This window comes from Rhinatrema bivittatum, chromosome 9 (genome assembly GCF_901001135.1).
Source record: "Rhinatrema bivittatum chromosome 9, aRhiBiv1.1, whole genome shotgun sequence".
NCBI classification, from domain to species: domain Eukaryota; kingdom Metazoa; phylum Chordata; class Amphibia; order Gymnophiona; family Rhinatrematidae; genus Rhinatrema; species Rhinatrema bivittatum.
This window is the reverse complement of record NC_042623.1, coordinates 133,624,045-133,647,193: the sequence shown is the minus strand read 5'-3', so window position 1 is coordinate 133,647,193 and position 23,149 is coordinate 133,624,045. Positions and strand designations below refer to the sequence as shown.

General features: G+C 42.2%; 1 protein-coding gene across 2 annotated transcripts in view; it reads left to right on the top strand.

The window, feature by feature from the left end:
- PCCB (propionyl-CoA carboxylase subunit beta) overlaps positions 1 to 23,149 on the top strand; it is a 179,318-nt gene that overhangs the window by 141,659 nt on the left and 14,510 nt on the right. The window contains exon 13 of one of the 2 annotated variants that reach the window (XM_029616355.1): positions 16,415 to 16,513. In XM_029616355.1, coding sequence (XP_029472215.1) covers positions 16,415 to 16,513 — 99 coding nt within the window. Of the gene's footprint in view, positions 1 to 8,614; positions 9,452 to 16,414; positions 16,514 to 23,149 lie in introns of those variants that run through there. The other variant, XM_029616356.1, reaches the window with a different exon arrangement.

Sequence of the window (23,149 nt, the reverse complement as noted above, 5' to 3'; positions counted from 1 at the left end):
GATTTCACTATAAAATTGTATTGAAGTGGAGGAGGTTTGCTGTGTGATGTGAACAAAAGACCTTAAATTCTTTCTCCTGCACAATACAAAAACTGCTTGATTACCTCCTGCATTTATCCAAGTCTGGTCTCAAGACCAGCTCCATAAGAGTTCACCTTAGTGCAATTGGTGCCTACCGTCACCATGAAGAAGGTAATCTCATCTTTATACAGACTTTAGTTGTCTAGTTTATGCAGAACCTGCTTCAATTTAAGCCTCCCATCAGGCATCCCATTGTTCTGTCCCAGCTGATGAAAACTCCCTTTAAGCTACTGTGCTCCTGTGACCTGAAGTACCTGACCTTGGAAGGTCATGTTTTTGGTGGCAGTCTGTGAGGCAGGGTCAGTGAGCTCCAGGCTTTAGTAATTGTCCATCTTATACCAGATTTCATCATGATAAGGTGGTCTTAAACACCCATCTTACGTTTCTGCCTAAGGTGGAGTCAGTATCCATTTTAACCAGTCAATCGTCCTTCTGACATTCTTTCCCAGGCCACATTTCTACTAAGGTGAACAAGCATTGTACATTTTTGACTGCAATAGAGCCTTTGCCTTCTACGTGGAGCAGACTGAAGACCATAGAAACTCCACCCAACTCTTTCTTTTGATACAAACAGATTGGGGGTTACTGCTGTCATACAGACTTTATCTAATTGGCTAGCAGATTGCATCTCCTTCTGTTATACTCAAGCGGGAATGAATCCGGGGGCTATTTCAGAGCTCACTTCATCCAAGCCATGGCAGCATCAGTAGCTAAATGGCAATCAGTCCCCATAGAGGAGATCTGCAAGGCTGTGATGTGGAGTCCGCTCCACAAGTTCACATCTAACTACTGTTTGGATAGGGATGGTCGAAGTGACAGTAGGTGTGGCCAGTCTGTTCTGTGGAATTTGTTTGAGGTGTAGAACCCAACTCCTTTCCCTCCTAGTGCCTATTGTTTTAGTTTCAGGCTGCCTCTCATAGGTTAAGTGTACAATGGAAAAAAGGCTTGTTGCCACCAAAAATAATGTTATGCCCTTTGGCACATGTTGTTTCCCCTTTTTTCAATGAAAGCTAGGGATTCTCATTTATGTGAGGCTGCCATCCTGCTTGTTCTTGGAGAAAGTAGAATGTCTTACCTGTAACAGGTTTTCTCTCAGGACAGTAGGATGTCTTGTCTTCACAAAACCCACCCATCTCCCCTTGGAGTTGATTTCTCTGTCTTGTGCTAAAATACAAGATTGAAGAGACTCGTGCGGATGTGTGGCAGCTTGGAGAAGAGACGACTGAGGGGGAGATATGATAGAGGTGTTTAAAATCATGAGAGGTCTAGAATGGGTAAATGTGAATTGGTTATTTACTCTTTCAGATAATTGAAGGACTAGGGGGCACTCCATGAAGTTAGCATGTGGCAAATTTAAAACTAATCGGAGAAAGTTCTTTTTCACTCAACGCACAATTAAACAGTGTGTGCCAGGCTGCATTGGATGATATCACCTATGTGTTAGGACTGACATCCTGCTGTCCTCAGAGAACACCTTTTACATGTAAGCAGCTCTTCTTTACCTGTCACTGAGGTGGGCAGTGAAAACCTAGATTTTTAAAAAGGCATATGGCTGGTTTTTTGGTGGTGTTGATTTCAGCTATTTTAGTTTTGTTTTTGTGTTTTGATGTTAATTATGTTTGCCTATGCTTAGCAATAATGGCTTCCATGATTTTTTTTTTATCATGTTATGTTATATTTTAATTTTGCTTTGTCTATTTGGTTTTGTATTTTATTATATAGTGTTATTTGTTTCTGTTATACTTCATATTGTATTTGGTGTGTGTTAATGCTTTCAGAATTATTTTTTGAATGGATGAGAAAAAAAATTTGAATAAATAAGATAAGGGCTTTCTTGCAATCCAGACTGTGTAAAGCTTGTTTACCATTGTGAACATGCAGCCTGGAAAAAATATTTTAGAATGACTAAACTAAAAATTCAACAGCAACTTAGGTGGAAGAGAGGTCACATGATGCTGTGAATAGAGAGATACATGTTTCTTGCTCTGCTTCCGGGGCCTTCCTGCAATCTACCCCTAAACGGAGTCATCCTTAACCCATAAGACCTGCGATCACCTGTAATAACTACTGTAGGTCAGTGCACCCTACCCGGTAGAAGTTTCTGGGCAGGTCATGTCCACTAGACTTACTAGAAAAGAAAAAGACAAACCAAAGACAGTGGACTCTAAAATGTCGAATGGCGGCAAACAGGGCTGTATCGGGTGCAGTCAATATAGGAGCACTTTTAGAAGCAAATACTGTAGCAGTCGAGAAATCCCTGGACGCGAAACTGGACAGCAAATTTGAGGCAATTTTTGCTAAATTTGATGCTTAGTCGGGCATGATGGAAAATTATATGCAACGCATTAACATATTGGAACAGTGAGTATCGACGTCGAAGATGGTGCCCGTAATCTGGAGGGGTAGGAAGAGAAGTTAAGCAGCTGGAGGTGCTGGAAGCTAAGGTCAAGGACCTTGAGACTCGCTTGTGCCAGAACAATTTGAGATTCATTGGCCTCCCTGAGACTGTGAACAATTCTGAATTAGGTGAGTTTCTGGAAAGATGATTTCCAACCATGCTGTAGCTCCCGGCAAAACTGAGGCTGCTGCAGATAGAATGGGTGTACCGGGTAGGGCCCCAGCAAGAATATCATGAGACACCTCATGTGTGGTCATTGCCTGTCCTTATTTTTGCACAGAAAACAGGGAATACAGCTGATGATAGAGGAACAGAAAGTACTTATATTTCTACTTGGCTAAGCTCACAAGGCTTTGTTGTTGCTATTGTATGCTTGCTAGGCTGCTCAATCTAAATCTGTCTCTTCAGCTTTCAGCACATGGACTGGAAAGTGGCCTAACTATCCTTGTATAGCACTAGCAGGACATTGCATGCTGTGCCCAGAAATTAAACTATGTAACTACATTATAGAGGAGTCTGTGCACCCAGAGCAGTTGCAGTAATCTGGGGGAGAAGATCAGAGTGGGGTAGGTCTTGGTTATGATCCTTTTCAGGACTGTTTTTATATGGGACTTCTGTAAGTGATCAGCTATTATTAATGTTTGTTTATGGTTCGGCTTTAAGACTCATTGAGGATTTGCGTATTTGCTTAGTTAAGTGGGTGGTAATATGCAGGGTGTTTCTTTGACCTATACTATGTGGAGTATAGAATTGGTAGGGAGAAGGGATTTCTGGGGAATAAGAGAAGGGAGGAAGAATTTGGGAGTCTTAAGGAAGGAGAGGAATAGGGGTGCAGGGAGTAATGTCAATCGATGGGACATGGCTGATGGGTTGACAATAGAGGGCTTAATGGCACAATGGGATGTGGGTTTATGAGCAGAGGTTGTCAAACTATTGATGCTTGAAAAATGGGTTATCCTGGGCTTGGGGGGAGGGGGTATCAGACCATGCACCCATATGGATGGAAATCTGCTGGTCTGAAGAACATAGGAGGTGGAGGCAGTGGATGTTTCCAGTATATTTGGCTGGGGACATGGGGTTCCACACTTATTTGGATTGAAAAATGGAAGGTATTTCAAGAACATAATGGGGCGCATTCAGTGGAGCCCTCTCTGTATTGGGAGATGGCCCAAATGGTTTTGTGTGGGGACATCATCATGTTTGTTGATAAATGTCATAGGGATATCAATAGCCGATTATTGAGACTGGAAAAGCGTGTGTGCCGAGATAGACAAATCATGGCTGAAAGGCTCACATCTTGGACTAAAGCTAATTGCATATCTTCATTATCAACTTTCAATTCACTAATTCATCAATGAGTTAAAAAATCATTATTTTACTGTAAGTATCAATTGTTCCTGTGTGGAAGTAAAACCAGCAAGTTACTGGTGTCCATGGTGAAAAGAAAATTTGGTGCTAAGTATATTCCTGCTATATTAGGGGTGACAATAATGTGATATTTAAATCCCGTGAAGGTTTACAAAACGTTTTCTCTGACTATTGCAACCTCTGCTCCAGACAACCAGGAGAAATTAATGCCAGGGATCGGTTCTTTCAAAAAATAGCGCTTCTCAAACTGACAGCTGCTCAATTGGGGGGTCCTTAAATCACCCACTACAACTTCTAGAGATCCAACTAGGCATAGAAAAAGCCTCTTTATATAAGACACCAGACCCAGATGGGTATGGGGATAAGTTTTTCAAAATTCTAATAGATCGGATAGCCAAATTGCTCCAAATTCCCGCCTTACAGAAATACAGCAATTTTCCTTTCATTCTAATAAAGCATTGATAACTATTTTGCCCAAGAAGGATAAAAACACTCTGCAGTCAGAATCTTATAGGCCGATATCCTTGTTAAACTTTGATCTCAAATTATTAGCTCAGGGCTGGATTTTAAGAGGTACGCGCAACCCAGCGCGCACAAATGTACGCCTTATTTTATAACATGCGTGCGCAGCCGCGCGCATGTTATAAAATCCAGGGTCCGCACGTGCAAGGGGGTGCACAATTGTGCAACTTGCGCGCGCCAAGCCGCACGGTCTTCCTCCATTCCCTCCGAGGCCGCACCGAAATCCAAAATGTCCTTCCGCCCTCCCACCTTCCCCTCCCTAACTCGCCCCCCAGCTCTACCTAAACCCCCCTTACCTTTATTTTATAAGTTGCGCCTGCCTCCGGGCAGGAGCAGGTTGCGCGCGCGACAGATGGCCAGCCCGCGATCCCAGGCACAGTGGCAAATGGCCGCTGTGCCTGGAGGCTCCGGCCCCACCCCCGCCCCTTTTTTCAAGCCTGGGAAATACACACGTCCCGGGGCTTGTGCGCGTCTCCGGGCCTATGCAAAATAGGCTTGGCGCGCGCAGGACCAGTTACGCGCATAAATCCACCTGGATTTACGCGCATAAACTTTGAAAACCTGCCCAAAAGATTATTAGCAAAGATCTTTGCAGACTATTTAGCTATTTTTTATTTTTTTTTTTTACCAAAATTGGTTTTAGAATATCAGGTTGGCTTTGTTAGAGGTCGCCACCCAGTTTTAAATGTATGCAAAGTTCTGCTTTCCTTGATGCGGAATAAGTTTCGATGCCGAAAAGGTTTTTGACCGGAAGGCGTGGGACTATTTATTTTTTGTTTTAGATCGCTTTGGTTTCCAGACCCCTGGTTGGATGTAATTCGACTCCTTTATACTGAGCCCAGAGCACAGGTTTGGTGAATGGAATCGTACTAGTGAATTCCTGTTGCAAAGCGAACTGTAGAACCTTTGCTATGAGCTATACAAATCAGTGACCAAATTCATGGTCCTTGATGGGTAAACTTGAATTTAAAATCTCAGTCAGCCTTGCACTTCTCTTAAAGATCTGCTGTCTATAGTTCAATGTTTTGGGTCATTTACAGGTTTCAATTAAATGTCCAGAAATCAGAGGCCTTGGCAGATTTCCCCAAGACATAGGCTTTATGGGGAGCGGACTTTCTGCTTAGGTGGGCCGAGGGCTCTTTTCGTTATTTGGGGATGGAGCTTTCTTATGATCTTTCTATGATCTCAATGTCCTCCTTTTAATGAGAAAGATGAAGGATAACTTTTTGGAATGGAAAGGGCTTCTGCTTTCGATGCTGAGGAGAGTTAATTTATTTGATGATGTAATGGCTGCAATGGTTGTACGTGCTCCAAGTGACCCCTATTTGGTTGTGAAAGCATGATATCGCCGTTTATTTGGTGGGGCAAGTGGGCCCGTATACCAACAATTAGTGGGTAGTTGGCAAGAAGGAGGATTGGGCATCCCCAATATAGAGGGAATATAATGTAGCGTGTGTGTTAAGTACTGGGTGTTTAATTCCTTTCAATTTACTTCTTTGGAGTGGGAAAAGGCTATTATAGCCCCCTTTGAACTGAGCTATGTATTACAAGCTAAGCCATCTGGCTATCAAAAGACATATTTATTTTAAAAAAAATTTTATACCACACAAATTATCCAACGCCACCAAGGTATGCAATGGGGGTGAATGGCTAATATGCACGGACTGGGAAAGCAACCTGGGGGTAATAGTTTCTGGTGAGTAACACCTTCAAAAAAATGAATCAGATTTGTTAGGCAAGACTTCCCTTGGGTAAATCTGAATGCACAGTATCAGAGAGCCTCACCTTTGAGGAAAGTGGGACTGGGGTAGGGGAAGGGCCTCCTTTCCCATAAGAACATAAGAAATTGCCATACTGGGTCAGACCAAGAGTCCATCAAGCCCAGCATCCTGTTTCCCACAGTGGCCAATCCATAGCATTCCTAAAGAACCATCTTTCTCAAACCCCCACCTGGCCCCATCATGTCTCTTTCTCAATCCCCTTAACCTGGTCCCACCAATCTTTCTGCAACTTTTTTCTTCAGCTGCTCAGGCCACAGACACACTGCCTACACTTCTCTCTTTCAAACATTCCCCCATCCTCAGCAGTCTTCTCCCCTTATGTGGACTACCTGCTATTTAATTCTTTATGTCCACCTCTGTGGCCCATGCTGCTCCCACAGCCATAGCCCCCTTAGCATGACTTTCAGGGGAACTGATGCTTGATACAGCTCAGCGTTTACAGCTTTGGGCCCTGCTGCTGCTTCTGCTGCTGCTGTTGTGGTACGTCTGACCATGCTTCTGATGCTACTACACCTGTGGTTGACAACATATCATATTGTTCTCCCCAGCACAGGAAGCACTGTTTCCCACCTGTTTCCTTCACCTGCCACACTGCAGGCTGAAGACCAGGACCCCACAGCCTCACTTGTTGCTTTCTCTGCCTCTGCTCAATGCTGACAGCACAGCTCCTGCACTGCTGCAGATGTGGTTACCTCTGGACCATTTTTGATCTGATCAGGGGTTCTTGCTCAGTGGGCCAGAGGGTTGCTTGTGTAGAATTCAGGCCCACTACACCTTGCACCTCTTCTTTCATGTGGACTCTGGATATGCTGTTGCCTCTCATTGGTCCGTGTAGGCTTTATTCTGACTTCTGTTCTTCTGTTTGCCATGAGGGCTGCAGACCATATCTCCTTTTCTTCTCTTCTGCTGTGGACACGCCTTGTCATCTTCCCTTTAACCATGTGGGCCCCAGACATGCTGCCGCCTCCCTCCTTTGGCTCACACTGGTCACTGATAACAACCTCTTCTCTTCTGCCATGAGCATGGTTCCCTACCTGATGACTCCATTGACAGTGCTGGTGGCTTTTAATGAGGCACATTTTTGTGCTGAAGGAGCCACCAGTTGGCCACCACTCACTATACTGACTGGCTCACCCTTATTCACATGCTTATTTACATCTTCATTTAATTCAAAAAGATTACTAAGATATCACTTCCCTTTGCTAAATCCATGCTTGCTTTTTCTCCTAAAGCCATGTTTATTCATGTGCTCCATAAGTCTGTTCTTTACCACAGCTTCCACCATTTTTACACAACAGTAAATTCTGCCTACCTGATCTCTAGTTTCTGAGTTACCTTATAGCCCTATTTAGAAATAGTTTTTACCTTGGCTACCATCCATCCCTCAAGTGCAGTAAAAGAGTTAAATGATAGATAGATTACCAGCAGCAGGTATGTAAATTACTATGTGAATTCCTTGAGAACTCTGGGGTGAATATCATCTGGTCCCTGTGTTTACCTATTTAGTTTGTCAGTTTTCTCTAATGTCTTCTAGATTCATAATGAGTTACTTTAGTTGCTCTGAATTATCTTTAGATTTGTAACGAGATGATGAGGAGAGATATGTCAGAGGTCTATAAAATCATGAAGAAAGTATGTAGAGAACTACTGTTCACTTCCCAAAGAAAGTATGAGAAGGCAGGTTAAAGCAAACACAAGGCAAGACTTCTTCTCACAGTGCAGAGTTAACCTCTGGAACTCATTGTCACAGGATATTGTAGAGGGAAATATTGTAACTGAGTTCATAAAGGGATAAGTCAAATTTGAGAGATCCATTGTTGAAAATTGATCTTTGGGTTCAAGGCACCTCCAGACACTAAAATGGTTTGGATGCTTGGACAATTGTATTTGCTGCTTGCATCTGCCAGAGATAAGATGTTGATGGTAGATAGACCTTTAGTTTGATCCAGTATTGAATTTCTTCCTTTTTATTTATTTTAATTTGTGACACTCAACTTCAGTAAAACTCTAAGCGACTTAAAACATATTGCATAATACATTCAAAGGGCACTATCAAGAGAGGAGCATGGTGCTCGGTGAGCCAAGAAGAACCATGGCCTGTGCGCATCCTTTAATATCAGTGAACTCTGAAAATGAGAAGGCATTGAGCAAAAATGTTACTCTGCCATCGGTGTTCTAGGCTCTCATTCACCTGGATATTGTAAATTTTGTACATACAAACTTACGCAAAAATAATAGACAGCTCTATGCTGTGAGCAAACTAGCAGGACACCAAACTAGTGCTGAATCATGGGATACTGGGTGAGATGTTGCCCTTTATTCCCCATGGGGTGGTGGTGGTGGTGGTGCTTTTGGACGTGTGTGTCATGGAGGTTGCATATTTGCCCAACCAAGACTTGGAGGTGTTGGCACCATTGTGTGAACGCAACTCAGAAACATTATGCCATCTGCTCTACCTTGGCAGCTTCTACCCTCCCAGCTCTGGTCATGTCCAAGGGTCACTGCATTGAGGAGATCCCAGAAGTTCATCTAGTTTTTGAAGACAAAGTTGAGAATTACAAGAAGACCAAGGAAACAGTACTACTTCTGAAAAAGCTGAAAGCACAGTGTGACATAAAAAAGATCTATTCCTCTCAGCGTATGCTTGCTGGTAAGGGTAAAATGAGGAACTGCTTTGCATTCAGCAGAGTATTGTGCATCATATACAGTGAGGACAGTGGTATCCTCAAGATTTTCAGGAATATTCCAAGCATCACTCTTCTCAGTGTAAACAAACTGAATCTCCTGAGACTGGCTCCTGAAGGACCTGTTGGGCATTTCTTCATCAGGCAGAAAGTGCCTTCCTCAAGTTGGATGACCTATATGACACCTGGCGCAAAGCAGCCACCCAGAAAACTGGCTATAATCTTCCAATGCACAAGATGACAAACACCGACCTTAGAATCCTGAAGAGCCAGGAGATCCAGAAAACTTTGCATGCTCCAAACATGAAGATCAAAGTAACAAACATCCCACTTAAGAACTTATCCGTCATGCTGAAACTGAACTGAGAGCCAAAGCTCTCAGATGCCATGCTATCTTGCATCAAGCTCGGAATCTGAAACTTGTAGCTGTTATTGGAGACAATATAATCTGCGTCAGTCTATTGATACTTTACTTGTAATGTGTGTTATGTATTATTGTCCCAATTGTCTGTATTGCTTTTATTGTTTAAATTTACTAATGGCTTATGAGTGTTTTTTAATGGAAACCGCCTAGAAATGTTGATAGGTGGTTTTATAAATTTTTAATAAATAAATCATATACAACATACCATTAGCTTATCATATAAAATTATTCAACCCCAGTACAACAAAGCAGAATAAAACATAAACAATTGATATAATAAAATCAACACAAAAGAGGTTTTCAATAATAATACTCTATTGAAAGTCTGTAGTCTAAACCAGTGGTTCTCTACCTTTTTCCCATCATGACACCCCTGACAGACCATGCTCACGTGTGACACATTGCTCATTACAATTCACAGCGGACATAAAAAATAAAGGTCCCGTATTATTTTTATTGTTAAGAATGACACAAGGAAAAGATAAGTACTCTGTCTGAACAGAAATTGCATAAATAGTAAACATCTCATACCAAAACACCAATTTCCAGCACTCAAAAACAGTAACCACCTTACCTAAGAAAAGGCAATACTAAAAATATTACACCAGGCCTTAAGACACCAATACATCTCCTATTAGGAAAGTGGAACAAGCCAGGCTATTTTTCAGCCCTACACAGAAACTACACGCCAGCAGTAAACCTCACCTCAGTCACATGTGCAGACTCTCACCTAACAAAGAATAAAGAGATCCTAAAGCGTAACTAAAAACATGCAGGCAAAAACTGAACTGGAAACTGCAACAAGCCAGAGAGACTGTATGCAATGTAACACAGGAAAAAGAGAAACTTCCCCAGTCCGCAAAACAAATCAAGAAATATAAAATTAATAGCAGTAAAACCATAATAAAAAGAACAGATTTCAAAATAGTTGATAAATGGAATATCCAATAATTAAAAACTCATCAAAAATTTCTAGATACCAGTAAAACATTTCAAAATAATAGACACAAAGACCCAATAATGAAAAGTAAGGATAAAATAATGCTTTGCTTTGCATACTTGGGAATGTTTGATATCCAGGTGCACTGAGATTGTTTTGAATTTGCAGGAGGAGGGATGGTTTGCTTGCAACTTTCTCCTCTCTCTCTCACTCTGGCTCTCAGTCACACACATATACAGATGCTCTCTCTCTCACTTACATAGGCTCTCAATCATGCACATATACACATGCTTTTTCTCTCTCATTTATATAGGCTCTTAATCACACTTTTACACACATGATGTCTGTCCTTTCACACACAAGCTTTCAATCACACACATACATGCTGTCTCTTTCTCTCACTTACATACAGACTCTCAATTATATACTCGCATTCCCTCTCACCTACACCGGCTCTCAATCACACACAGACACATATGCTCTCTCTCTTACTTATACACACTGGCTCACATGATCTCTCTCTCACACATACAGGTTCTCAATCATACACTTATAAAATTCATGCTGTCTCTTTCACACACAAAAGATCTCAATCACACAGGCTATCAATCACACACACATACTGTCTTTCACACAAACAGGTTTTCAATCACTCACATACAAGCTGTCTCACACACACACACACACACACACACACACACACACACAATCTCAAATACATATGCTTGCTCACTAACTCACTCTCCCCCACCGAAGTAGTGACAGCAGTAGCCTCCTCCACTTCCAGCCCTTGCAACTTCGAGAAAGGATTCCCATCCACCGCGGGGGCTGATGTTGCTCCTCTTTTGCTCCACGCTGCACTGCTCTTCTTCAGGCCATGCCTCTCTTATTTGGCCCGATGATGCACGCACTAGCATGGTCTCTTCTTCCTGCATGTGCGCGGCCACTGCATACCACTTCCTCTTCCAGGCTGCTGATGCCATTGACTCCAGCTCTTCTGCCACACTCCGCTTTGGCTGTCAGCATTTTAAGCCCGGGCAAGGATGAGTTCCTATTTCGTTGGGGTAGGGGGAGCAGCTGGGTCAGCAGGGAACCGGGAAGTGTGGCAACACACCTGCATGTGCTTGGCAACACACTAGTGTGTTACGACACACCGATTTGAGAACCGCTGATCTAAACAGCACTTTCACAAACATACACTAATTACACAAAATGCCATATTGGAAAAAAAAAACAGGTCTTGCACATTTTTCTTTACATTTTACAAGAGAGGGGAAGGGGATTCATAGTCTAGGACCTACGAATAGCAAGCTTTTTTTCTGTATAAATATCAATCTAGTTTTTGTTAAATTGTGGAATTTTTAAGCATAAACCCTGTGCAGATTGTAAAGCTCTAGAAAGATGGTAAATTTCTAACTTATGTAAATATTAGGGTTCTGTTCCATAAATCACTTTTAGAGATTTATAGTAATATCAGAGTTTTCCCCCTGCCTCCAACATGTAGTGCTGTGATGTGCTGAAGGTGATTGTGGTAGCTCTGAGGTGCTCTGGACTAGCATCAGCTGCTTGCTGGATATTTCTATCCTCTAACTTCCAACTGTGATTTTGTAACATATCCTTATTATCCCAGAAAGCACTGGGTCAGAGATCATGCCAGAAAATAAAATTGGTACCAAAAATCCACTGCTAGAAATTACTTGGCTCTAGATTTTGTTGATTTCATCCTGTTTAAATTCTTTTGTAAGACTTGGGAATGGAGGCTGTTGGTGAAAGGTGACCTGGCTCATGTAAAGTCAGTAAACACAAAGAGAAGGATCGGTAAACTGGGACTTTTATTCAATCTTTGCCCGACTCTGGCCGAGTTTTGCTCCTCTAGGAGCTGCCTCAGGGGCTACTGTATACAAGAAATCCAAGTAGAATGATTCCAATCAATGAAATAACAGGTAATGCATACGGTAGTTTCTTAACAAACACATCTGTTGACTCATCCACGTGCACACTACTTTTGAAATATATTATGGGATATTGATTGTTGAAACTTTTACTGTATTGTAAACTAAGTATAAAAGATATACCGTACTTATTGCATGAATCCACACTGCAGCATGCCGTGGAGTAGAATAATGAATCATTATTCAACAATCAATATCCCATAATATATTTCAAAAGTAGTGTGCACGTGGATGAGTCAACAGATGTGTTTGTTAAGAAACTACCGTATGCATTACCTGTTATTTCATTGATTGGAATCATTCTACTTGGATTTCTTGTATACAGTAGCCCCTGAGGCAACGCCTAGAGGAGCGAAACTCAGCCAGAGTCGGGCAAAGATTGAATAAAAGTCCCAGTTTATCGATCCTTCTCTTTGTGTTTATCGCCGCTAGCCATCTTGGATTGGCTTCTGCTTTTTTTTTGGGGATCATGCAAAGTCAGTCCAGGGGCAGGATAGTTTGGTCTCACCTGTTCAGTCAATCCATGTGTAGGGTAAAGAATGGATCTCAGCACAGTCTGTTTCTCTTATGCAGAGTACTGAGGAGAAGCAATTTCTTCTGAATTTCATTATCTAAATTAGAAGTCATTTTATTGAAAACGCTTTTAGCCTGCGTATATCCAAGGATTCAAAGTGAGTAAAATGTATACATAGACACATTTGAACAATAAAACAAAATTAATGTAAAAACAGAGACTGAAATATTACAACAGCCAACTGCATATCTGATAAAGTACCCCATGAGAGGCTTCTAAGAAAATTAAAAAGTCATGGGATAGGAGGCAATGTACTTTTGTGGTTGGAAACTGGTTAAAATACAGGAAACAGAGATAAGGATTAAATGGTCAGTTTTCTCAGTGGAGAGAGGCAAACAGTGGAGTCCCTCAGGGATCTGTATTTGGACTGGTGCTTTTTAATATATTTATTCACCTGTGAGAGAAGATGTCACCTGAAAGGCACCTTCAAGGAAGAAGATTGTGGCTGGTTGAAAGTGAAATGGGACTTAAAGTGGCTTTATATTACCAGTTAAATTATGCCCTAGTTAGGGTTCTTTCTAAGAAGTTGTTATTTATCTAGATATGGAGTGCTATTTTGATTTAAGGAGGGTCGTTTATATCATGATTTTCTTATATGGAGGAGGTGGGAAGGGTGAACTGTGTACAGCGGTGATGAGATCCAATGACATCATTCCTCAGGGTATTGGCTGAAGAGGTATGGGGAGGAAGGGGAAGAAGTAGGGAAAAGGGTTGGAAGAATAATTCTGTTGCTTATTTTGGATGGGCGGGAAAGTAAAGTTGGGAGCAGTGTTGGGCGAATGGATGCCAGTAGGGAATTGAACTATGGGTTACTTAAAAGGAAGAGATGGTGGTTTTATTCAATGTGTTTTGTTAGGCCAGAAGTATTGGAGAATATCACAATGTTTTGCAAGATGGTAGAATTCAAGGTTTTATCCTGCAATGTCAAGGGACTAAACACTGGTGCTAAGAGGAAACTACTTTTAAAAGATGCAATCCTCATGAAGGTAGATATACTATTTTGTCAGGAAACTCACTTAAAGAAAAAATATGAGAGGTTGATGATTGCAAATCATTTCCCTCAATATTTTGCAGCAGTAACAGCTGCTAAAAAATACAGTAGGGTGGGAATTATTTTCTCTAAAAATGTGATAGTGGATCTATTATCAACTATTAGAGATCAAGAGGGAAAGGTTCTTAACTGTAGAATTCAGAATGCAGAAGGATATATTTACATTGGTGAATGTTTATTGTCCTAATATGGGGCAGGGAGCTTTTTTGGAGACTCTCTCACAATCCTTCAACAGTGGGCAGAGGGAAATATCATAATTGGATGAGATTTTAATCTCACTAAGTAGTTGTATCTAGATAACAGTGGTGGTCATGTAGGTGCCTCTAAATTTAATAGGGCAACGCTGAAAGAGTTTATAGCTGATTGGGGATTGATCGACATATGGCGTCTGCACCCTACAGAACGAAATTATACTTTTTCTCTAAAGCACATCACGTGTACACCAGAATAGATTATTTCTTGATAGATAAATAATTCTGGTAAATAAAGTAGGAGAAGCGGGAATAGAACCAATCACGTGGTCAGATCATTCCTCAATATGACTCTTATTGAATAGGGTAGGGGGGTCAGTGGGTAAGAAATTTTGGAGATTAAACAACTATTTTAGAGGATTCTGAGTTCTGTGATCACTTATGCTTGGAGATTCAGGATTAAGGAAAATGACAATAAGGACATGATCCCAGGGATAGTGTGGGATTGTTGAAGGCTGTAGTGTAGGGGAAGTTACTTTCCAGGGCGTTCTTTCTGAAAAAAGAAAAGAATAGGAGGAGACTGGAACTTATGCAAAAAATTGGCAAATTGGAACTAAAACATAAAAGATTGGCCACTCAGAATATGGCTTTGGAACTTGAAGCATTAAGGTTGGAATTAAGGAATTTAGATATGAGGGAGTCATTTTCTTTCTCTCTCTCTCATCCACTCTCCTTCTCTCCAATCCCAAAAATGGCCAAAATACAATTTGCGACCTTTATCGCAAATTGTGTTACAGCCGTTTTGTGCATATCCCACAGCTCAATGCCAGGAAAAAAGGTGTAGTTATTTCCGGCATTAAAAAATGCTATAGCTTAATGTATGCTGTGAGGCGATAATGCCCCTCATTTTCATTAATCCTGCCCAAACTCTTTTCCGATCCCACCCCTTTCAAAAATTTCATTCGCGCCATGCGGTCCCGCGATTATCACGTGCATTATGGTGTTATCACATGTGTTATGCCGTTATTGGATTTAACGCCATAAACGTATTTTGATTAATGACCCTGTCACGTAGATAAGACTAGAACCAGTCAAACACCTGTCCAGATATCCCAAACTGCTCCAGATCGGACAAAATAATTTGTTGGTCTAAGGTGTCAAATGTAGCTATGATGTAATATATCTGGTCTCCTCATCAAATCCATGATAGATGGTATCTAATATGGACAATAATAAAGTTTTGGTATGTGATGTCTTCTAAAGCTGAATTGCTGAGGATCCAAAATAGTAAATATTTCCAAAAGGTCAATTAGTTGAACATGTGTTACTGTCTCGATGACTTCAGCCAGGAAGGACAATGAGTTTCACAGATGCTTCCTTCAGCACAGAGGGCATTATCCTTCGGTCAAAGACATGGACAATCTAGGTGATACAGGTGCGGATATCATTCTGCAAGATCTTTAACACTGCAGTAGGACATGGATTTCATGGACTGGAAGAGATGTTCATTTTATCTCTGATCTGCATGGTTTCTATGCTTGAAACATAGGAAGACAGCCCACCTATTTTAATATTGTAAGGGATTTAGAATGAGACTAGGAGAATCTTTAGAAAACTTTTGATTATAGATCTGAAACTTTGGTTGTAAAAAATTCAGGTACCTCCTCTCGTGCGGGATCAGCTCAGTAATAAAAACAGTAATAAAAACAGGCTGCTTAGTTAAATACTTAACAGTAGAGAAAAGCACATAGGGACTGAAGCCAGCAATCTGAACTTTTATGTGAATAATCTCTTTGCTGACTCAGCTAGTTTCCTATAGTGCTCTAGCTCAGTTCTATATTTCTGGCAGTCAGATATAAACAGGTCTTGCGCCAGTGACGTTCCAGTCGACGAAGCGCTGACTTTTTTTTATCCTTAAAAGTTAAAGTGAACCAGGGAGCATAATTGGTTTGTTTGAATATAGAGTGTTTTTAAAAAAGCTGATTCTCATCAGCAATACTTAGTAACATCTGAGACAAGTCATTAGTTGCAACAGTTACAATAGTACAACAAAGATCTGGGATCTTGGATTATAAGCATTCATGAAGTTGCTCTTGGTGTAAATGAGCGTGCTTAACATTGACAGGCAAATTCTGCTTAATGTTAGCTGGTTGAGGAGCAGAAAACTTGCATGGGGTTAAATAATGGGCAGACCACAGTAAAGGCTCAACAGAAACTAATGAAGATATACTAGAAAAAAAAAAAGGATCTAGAAAAGTAAGGTCAAGGATATGATCATATTTATGGGCAGAAGTATGACCTGATTGCTGCCATCCAGTCACAAGTAATCTATCTAAAAATGCTTCCCAGTAATTATTCCCTGGTAGCTTTTTAGAGCCCTGCAGCAGTTCCAGTGATTCTGATGTGGATGCACTGCTAACAGCCCCTCATGAATTTTGCTTCTTACAGGCCTATGGAGGCGCCTATGATGTCATGAGCTCCAAGCACTTACGTGGAGATGTTAACTATGCGTGGCCCACAGCTGAGGTCGCCGTCATGGGAGCTAAGGTAATACCATAATGTGGTGTGTGTTATTGGCCTCTTTGAAAAGCCTGGGGTCATGCCTGTGTGCTTCTCTTCACTGTCGCAGTCCAGTGAAATTAGGAGGAAAATCCGCACTCCTTCCCACTGTCAGGCCGATTCAGTAAGCTGCGCGGGAGAGCCGGCGCTCCAAGGCGAGTGCCCGCTCTCCCAACGCGCGCAGTTTATTCTGCTTTTCTGAACACTTTCCCGGTGCCGGCCGAAATTAACTCCTGCCTTTGCCAGGAGTTAATTTCTGAGAGTAAAATGTGTAGCTTGGCTGCACATTTTACTTTCTGTATCGAGCGTGACTAACTAATAGGCTCATCAACATGCATTTGCATGTTGAGCGCGCTATTAGTTTCGGGGGGGGGGGGGGGGGGTTGGCTGCGCGTTTTCCACGCGCTATTACCCCTTACTGTATAAGGGGTAATAATAGCACGTGGAAAACGTGCATCCAAACGGGGGCTAACGGGCATACTGAATTGGCCTGTGTGTTAGCTACTGCTCCAGGTAGTTTACTTGCAATAAACCTTATCTGTGTGCTGCTGTGTCCCATTGGCAGCCACTTGCTGTGAGAGGCATCATGTGCTGGAAGCAATGGCCCTATTCATCTTCTTTGCTCCACACGCATGGGGACTCGAGTCACATTCAGTAACCGTTCCGAATTAATGTTCTAGTGTGCACAGCACAAAAAGCCACAGAAAAAGATACCTCTAGCTGCTAACCATTAGTGGCGAATATACAAATCCTGATGTATCATTTGTTCATCTATTTAAGGTATCAGTAGTATAACCCTCCACCCAAACTAAATTGTTTTACCTCATCCCATGCATGGAGATGTCCTTTATTGATTTATTACCTATCTTTTTGAATAAGTCACCCAAAGCAGGGTACAATCAGATCTGTATCAGCTTAACAATAGAATAAGGTGCACCCTGACGACTGAGATAGTATATAAATCAGCAGTAATGGAAAACTGTAATCCCATCTTTGGGTGGCTGCCTACCAGCAATGGGCCCATAAAAGAATGTATTGTTTTTTTCTGAGCTGGAGCCACTCCCAACTAGCTCTTTCATAGTCTTTCCTTCCCCAGGGCCTGGATTCTTTGTTGGTGAGGGGAAAGATTTATCTTTCGGGGCCCGGAGTGACAGGCTGCTTTTTTGTAACTTCCTTTCTCTGGGTAACTCCTTTACTGATGGGTAATCAGGTGGAATGATAGCACAATTATCAGAATCCTTAGCGCTATAACAGTGTTCAGATTACAATCCTTTTACAATCTGTGCAGGGATCTCTATTACCTGGACTGAGAGACACTCACTTTCCAGGGAGTGGAGGTAGTGAGGCTCCCAGGTGGGCAGGGCATCCTTTGATGGGACAGGAAAACCCCTACAATTTGTCAAAAAATGGCAAAAACGCAGTCTCTGCACAGAGTCCAAATCCTGTCTCCCCAGTAGGAGTTGAAGACTCCACGTGAGTGGTCTGAAAGTGCAGCTGCCCAACTCTGCTTGGGCTCCCCAGGAAGGGTTTGCCTGGATCCTCCAAGCAGGCCTGCAAAAAAACAAGGCAGAAAGAATCCTCCTACACGGCCACCTATACCGAAAACCAAAATCAGTGCCTCCAGACTCTCAGTAGAGAGTAGTAAATAACCTGAGGGGACTGAGCATCCCTGCTCCCTCAAAGGTAGGGACTATATAAGAATGGCGCCTCTCCTAAAATACTAAGTGCCTATCCCTAGTTACAAAGGCGTTCACTAAGGACCATAATGGTAATGATCCGGGGGGGGAGGGGGGTAGCATGACATAACAGTTATGCCTGAAGTTAAAATAACAACTAACTTTCAAATACATACATTTAAACAATAGGAAAAAGGTGCAAGCAGTAAGGAACTGACTAGAGCTAAATCAAGTGACTTTCTTAAGATCATCAAAAAATGCATAAACGTCAAATACATGCACAATCATCTCTGCAAAACCATAGGTTGTAGCAGCATGTTCAAGGCACCCAGAAATTGGTGCCAGGCAGTGTATTGCAGTCAGTTTAGTTTAATGCCTGCTTTCTGGGGTGGAGAAAGTTATGGGTTTAGCATTAAAAACATGGAAGAACTGCCAGCCTTTTACTAGCTTCCTAAAAGTAGGCGTGGTCATTTACCAGATTTTGGGTTAATATACAGTCCTGCTGCTATGTGTCCTTAATGGTGAGTCACTGATTCGTTAGGTTAACTGTCCTACATACAGAATTGGTTATACTGAAAGAGACCTGTTGTCAACCAAGTCTAACCTTATGGTTGCCAAACAGTTACATGACAAGCCAGAGGGTTGGTGAAAAAACACTGCAGCTGTATCCAGTTCTGCAGCAGTGAAAAAAATGTCCTTCTGTATTCTGAAATTTTCCAATTGAATCTGACTCACTGGATTTTCCCTAGAATGTTGCTATAGCATTATACTCACCAGTATCTTTTTCCTGTGAAACTTGGACACTTCAGTTTCGAATTAATATAATTTAAGTACTTCTCTTGGGAAAATCTTCCCACAATTTCACCTCAGATGACAAAAAAATCCATTATAATGGAGGTAGTGAAGTCTGGTGTCCCTTAATATCACAGGATGTTCTCTTGTTTTGTTTTTTTTTATTATTGACAATTTTTCTTAAAGCATACTTAACAGTGTCAACTGATAATATTATAACATGGAGAAATGCTAATTCCAGATACCGTAAATAATAAATCTAATGAAAAGATACAGACAATAGGTACTATACATCCGAAATCTACCTCCCCGATGACTCAGCCCCCCCCCCCCCCACAGTAACCTATCCCCATCTCCCCCTCCTTTCCCACTTTACCCTGCCCTCTCCTCTCCCTGCCCTAACCCCCCCCCCCCCCACCCCTATACATTCCTGGATCCTATTTCAGCAAGGCCTGCCGAGGTGGGAATGACTTTCCATAACCAGCTTATTCCTGAAGGAGCAGCTTTAGTCGAGACCAAATCCTGTGAAATTTAGGAAGTGTATCTCGCCGGACTGCCGTCAGGTTTTCCATTAGGTAGATATGTTTCAATTTTGCGAAGAGCTGCGGACAGGCCGGAATCGTGGAGGACTTCCAGTGAACCGCTACCAACAAACGAGCGGCAGTGATCACATACGTGAACTGTGTCTGCTGCTTCTTCGTAAACGCTTCATACTGGATCCCCAGTAACCAGAGTTCTGCCGATAATGGGACCCGTACCTCTATAACTCTCTCTAGTAGTTCCTGGCAATCCCGCCAAAATATTTGGATCCGCGGGCAGTGCCACCACATATGCATAAAAGATCCTATGTGAGAGCACTGCCGCCAGCATAAAGGAGAACAACCCGGTAACCACCGGGCTATTCTGGCTAGGGAGTAATGCCAGCGATACAGAAGTTTGTACCAGTTCTCCATCATAGCAGCAGAAATTGAGGTCTGTCCTAAATTACGAAAACAATCCTCCCATTTGCTTTGATCCCAAGTAACCGCCAGGTCCTTCTTCCATGCCGCTATATGCGTTGCCACGTGACTGCCCGTACCCACCAATAACTGATAGACCTTGGAGATCGTTTTCCGTAATTTGCCCGCCAATATACAATATCCCTCAAATGGAGATCGCCCTCTTTTTAAATCCAGTTCTGCCCCACTCATAACGATAAAATGCCTCAACTGGGCGTATGCTTAAAAAATCTGCCTTAGGGAGAGCATAAGTTCGCTGCAACTGCTCAAAAGATATTAAGCCAGTTTGCCATACCTGACCCAGGTTAATGAGGCCTCTCGTTTCCCAGTAACGAAATACCAGATTGTACCGCCCTGCATCAAAGGTTCTTAAATGTCAGAAAGGAGTGAGAGCTGAGTACTGCCCGCTCCCCACTAGATTGGATCTCCAGCACTTCCAGATAGTATAAGTACTTTGTAGTGGCGGTGGGAGGGCTTTAATATCCCGAGCAGCAAGTCCCCTCAGCCAGAACATTGTATACAATGGAGGGCCTCCCACTAGAGCCTGCTCTATCGCCACCCATTGTTTTGTGGAGCCTAGATCATGGCAATCAATCAAATGCTTAAGTTGGGACGCGACATAGTAATGTACTAAAAAAGGCAGTCTCACCCCACCCTCCCTCCGGCTGTGGTACAACACCGCCCTGGGGACCCAAGGCGGTCTCCTATTCCAAATAAAGAAAAACATCTCTGTTTGTAGTGGTTTCAGTTCCTGCGTGGGGAGTATGCATGGAAGGGCCTGAAAAAGATAGCCCAGTCTAGGCAGGACATTCATTTTGAGGGTGTGAATCCTCTCAAACCATGAAAGCTGTAAGCGGGTCCACTTCTCCAGGTCTCCGCGCAGGCTGCGCACCAATGGGTGATAATTTAACCGAATTAGCCTTCCAAATCCAGCCTCAAATTGATTCCCAAATATCTTATGGGTCCCTTCGTCCAACAGAAGGGAAACAGCCGTTTCCCCTCTGTTTCCAAGTCCATCCGGTAGATGTACTGTACTTGGATTTTCAGAAGGCGTTTGACAAAGTTCCTCATGAGAGGCTTCTAGGAAAAGTAAAAAGTCATGGGATAGGTGGCGATGTCCTTCCGTGGATTACAAACTGGCTAAAAGACAGGAAACAGAGAGAAGGAAAATTTCTGATTTGTCTGGGTTCACTTGAAATCCAGAGAGGTGCCCATAGGTCTCCAGCTGATTCCACATCCCTTGCAAAGAGGACAAAGGTTGAGTTAATAAGAAAATAATATCATCAGCATATAAGGAAAGTTTATACTGGTGTGGACCAACTGGGATTCCATGCACTACTGAAGCATGTCTGATAGCTGCTGCTAAGGGTTCCAAGCTGAGAGCAAATACAAGTGGGGATAAGGGGCATCCCTGCCGAGTCCCCTGTTTAATTGGGAAGTGCTGTGTATAGCTATTATTATTAATTTTTAGGCAAGCTAAAGGTTCTCTATAGAGTTCCCTAATCCATGTAGAGAAAGAACCCCCCAATCCCATCTTGTCTAGAACCGCAAACAGAAAGGGCCAAAACATGTGATCGAAAACCTTCTCTTCATCTATGGTGAGGAAAACCACTGGCTGCCCTGTTCATTGCAAGCTATAGATCAGATTTATTAGTTTTCAGATATTATCCTCTGTCGTCCGGCCTGGTATAAATCCTGCTTGGTCTGTATGAATTAACTCCTTAATTCTCCCTCTCAGGCGAAAAGCGAAGATTTTGGCCAAGATTTTCAGATCAATATTAATTAACGATATAGGCCTGTAAGAGGCACAATTTGTGGGGTCTTTCCCTGGCTTAGGAAGGGTGGTAATGCCCGCCACATTTCCATAAGGTAACAAGTGCCCCCCCTCTCGAATGTGATTAAACATTTGCGCCAAAGGTCCCCCATACAATGGTCCTATTTTTTTTTTTATAGAAAAGGGGTAAACCCGTCCACTCCCAGTGCCTTTCCAGATTTTAGGTCCTTAATAGCCCAATCAACTTCAAGCTCTGAGATAGGTTTCCCCAATACATTCTGATCACTAGTGGACAGTTTAGGAAGATCTATCCCAGCCAGGTATTCCACACATTAAAAAAGGTGGAAAGAAGGCAAAACACTTACCAGCATGGTTAAAAGGGGAGGTGAAAGAAGCTATTTTAGCCAAAAGATCTTCATTCAAAAATTGGAAGAAGGATCCAACAGAAGAAAATAGGATAATGCATAAGCATTGGCAAGTTAAATGTAAGACATTGATAAAACAGGCTAAGAGAGAATTTGAAAAGAAGTTGGCCGTAGAGGCAAAAACTCACAGTAAAAACTTTTAAAAATATATCCAAAGCAGAAAGCCTGTGAGGGAGTCAGTTGGACCGTTAGATGATCGAGGGGTTAAAGGGGCACTTAGAGAAGATAAGGCTATCACAGAAAGATTAAATGATTTCTTTGCTTCGGTGTTTACTGAAGAGGATGTTGGGGAGGTACCCGTACTGGAGAAGGTTTTCATGGGTAATGATTCAGATGGACTGAACCAAATCATGGTGAACCTAGAAGATGTGGTAGGCCTGATTGACAAACTGAAGAGAAGAAAATCACCTGAACCGGATGGTATACACCCCAGAGTTCTGAAGGAACTAAAAAATGAAATTTCAGACCTATTAGTAAAAATTTGTAACCTATCATTAAAATCATCCATTGTACCTGAAGACTGGAGGATAGCTAATGTAACCCTAATATTTAAAAAGGGCTCCAGGGGCGATCCGGGAAACTACAGACCGGTTAGCCTGACTTCAATGCCAGGAAAAATAGTGGAAAGTGTTCTAAACATCAAAATCACAGAACATATAGAAAGACATGGTTTAATGGAACAAAGTCAGCATGGCTTTACCCAGGGCAAGTCTTGCCTCACAAATCTGCTTCACTTTTTTAAAGGAGTTAATAAACATGTGGATAAAGGTGGACCGGTAGATGTACTGTACTTGGATTTTCAGAAGGCGTTTGACAAAGTTCCTCATGAGAGGCTTCTAGGAAAAGTAAAAAGTCATGGGATAGGTGGCGATGTCCTTCCGTGGATTACAAACTGGCTAAAAGACAGGAAACAGAGAGAAGGATTAAATGGACAATTTTCTCAGTGGAAGGGAGTGGGC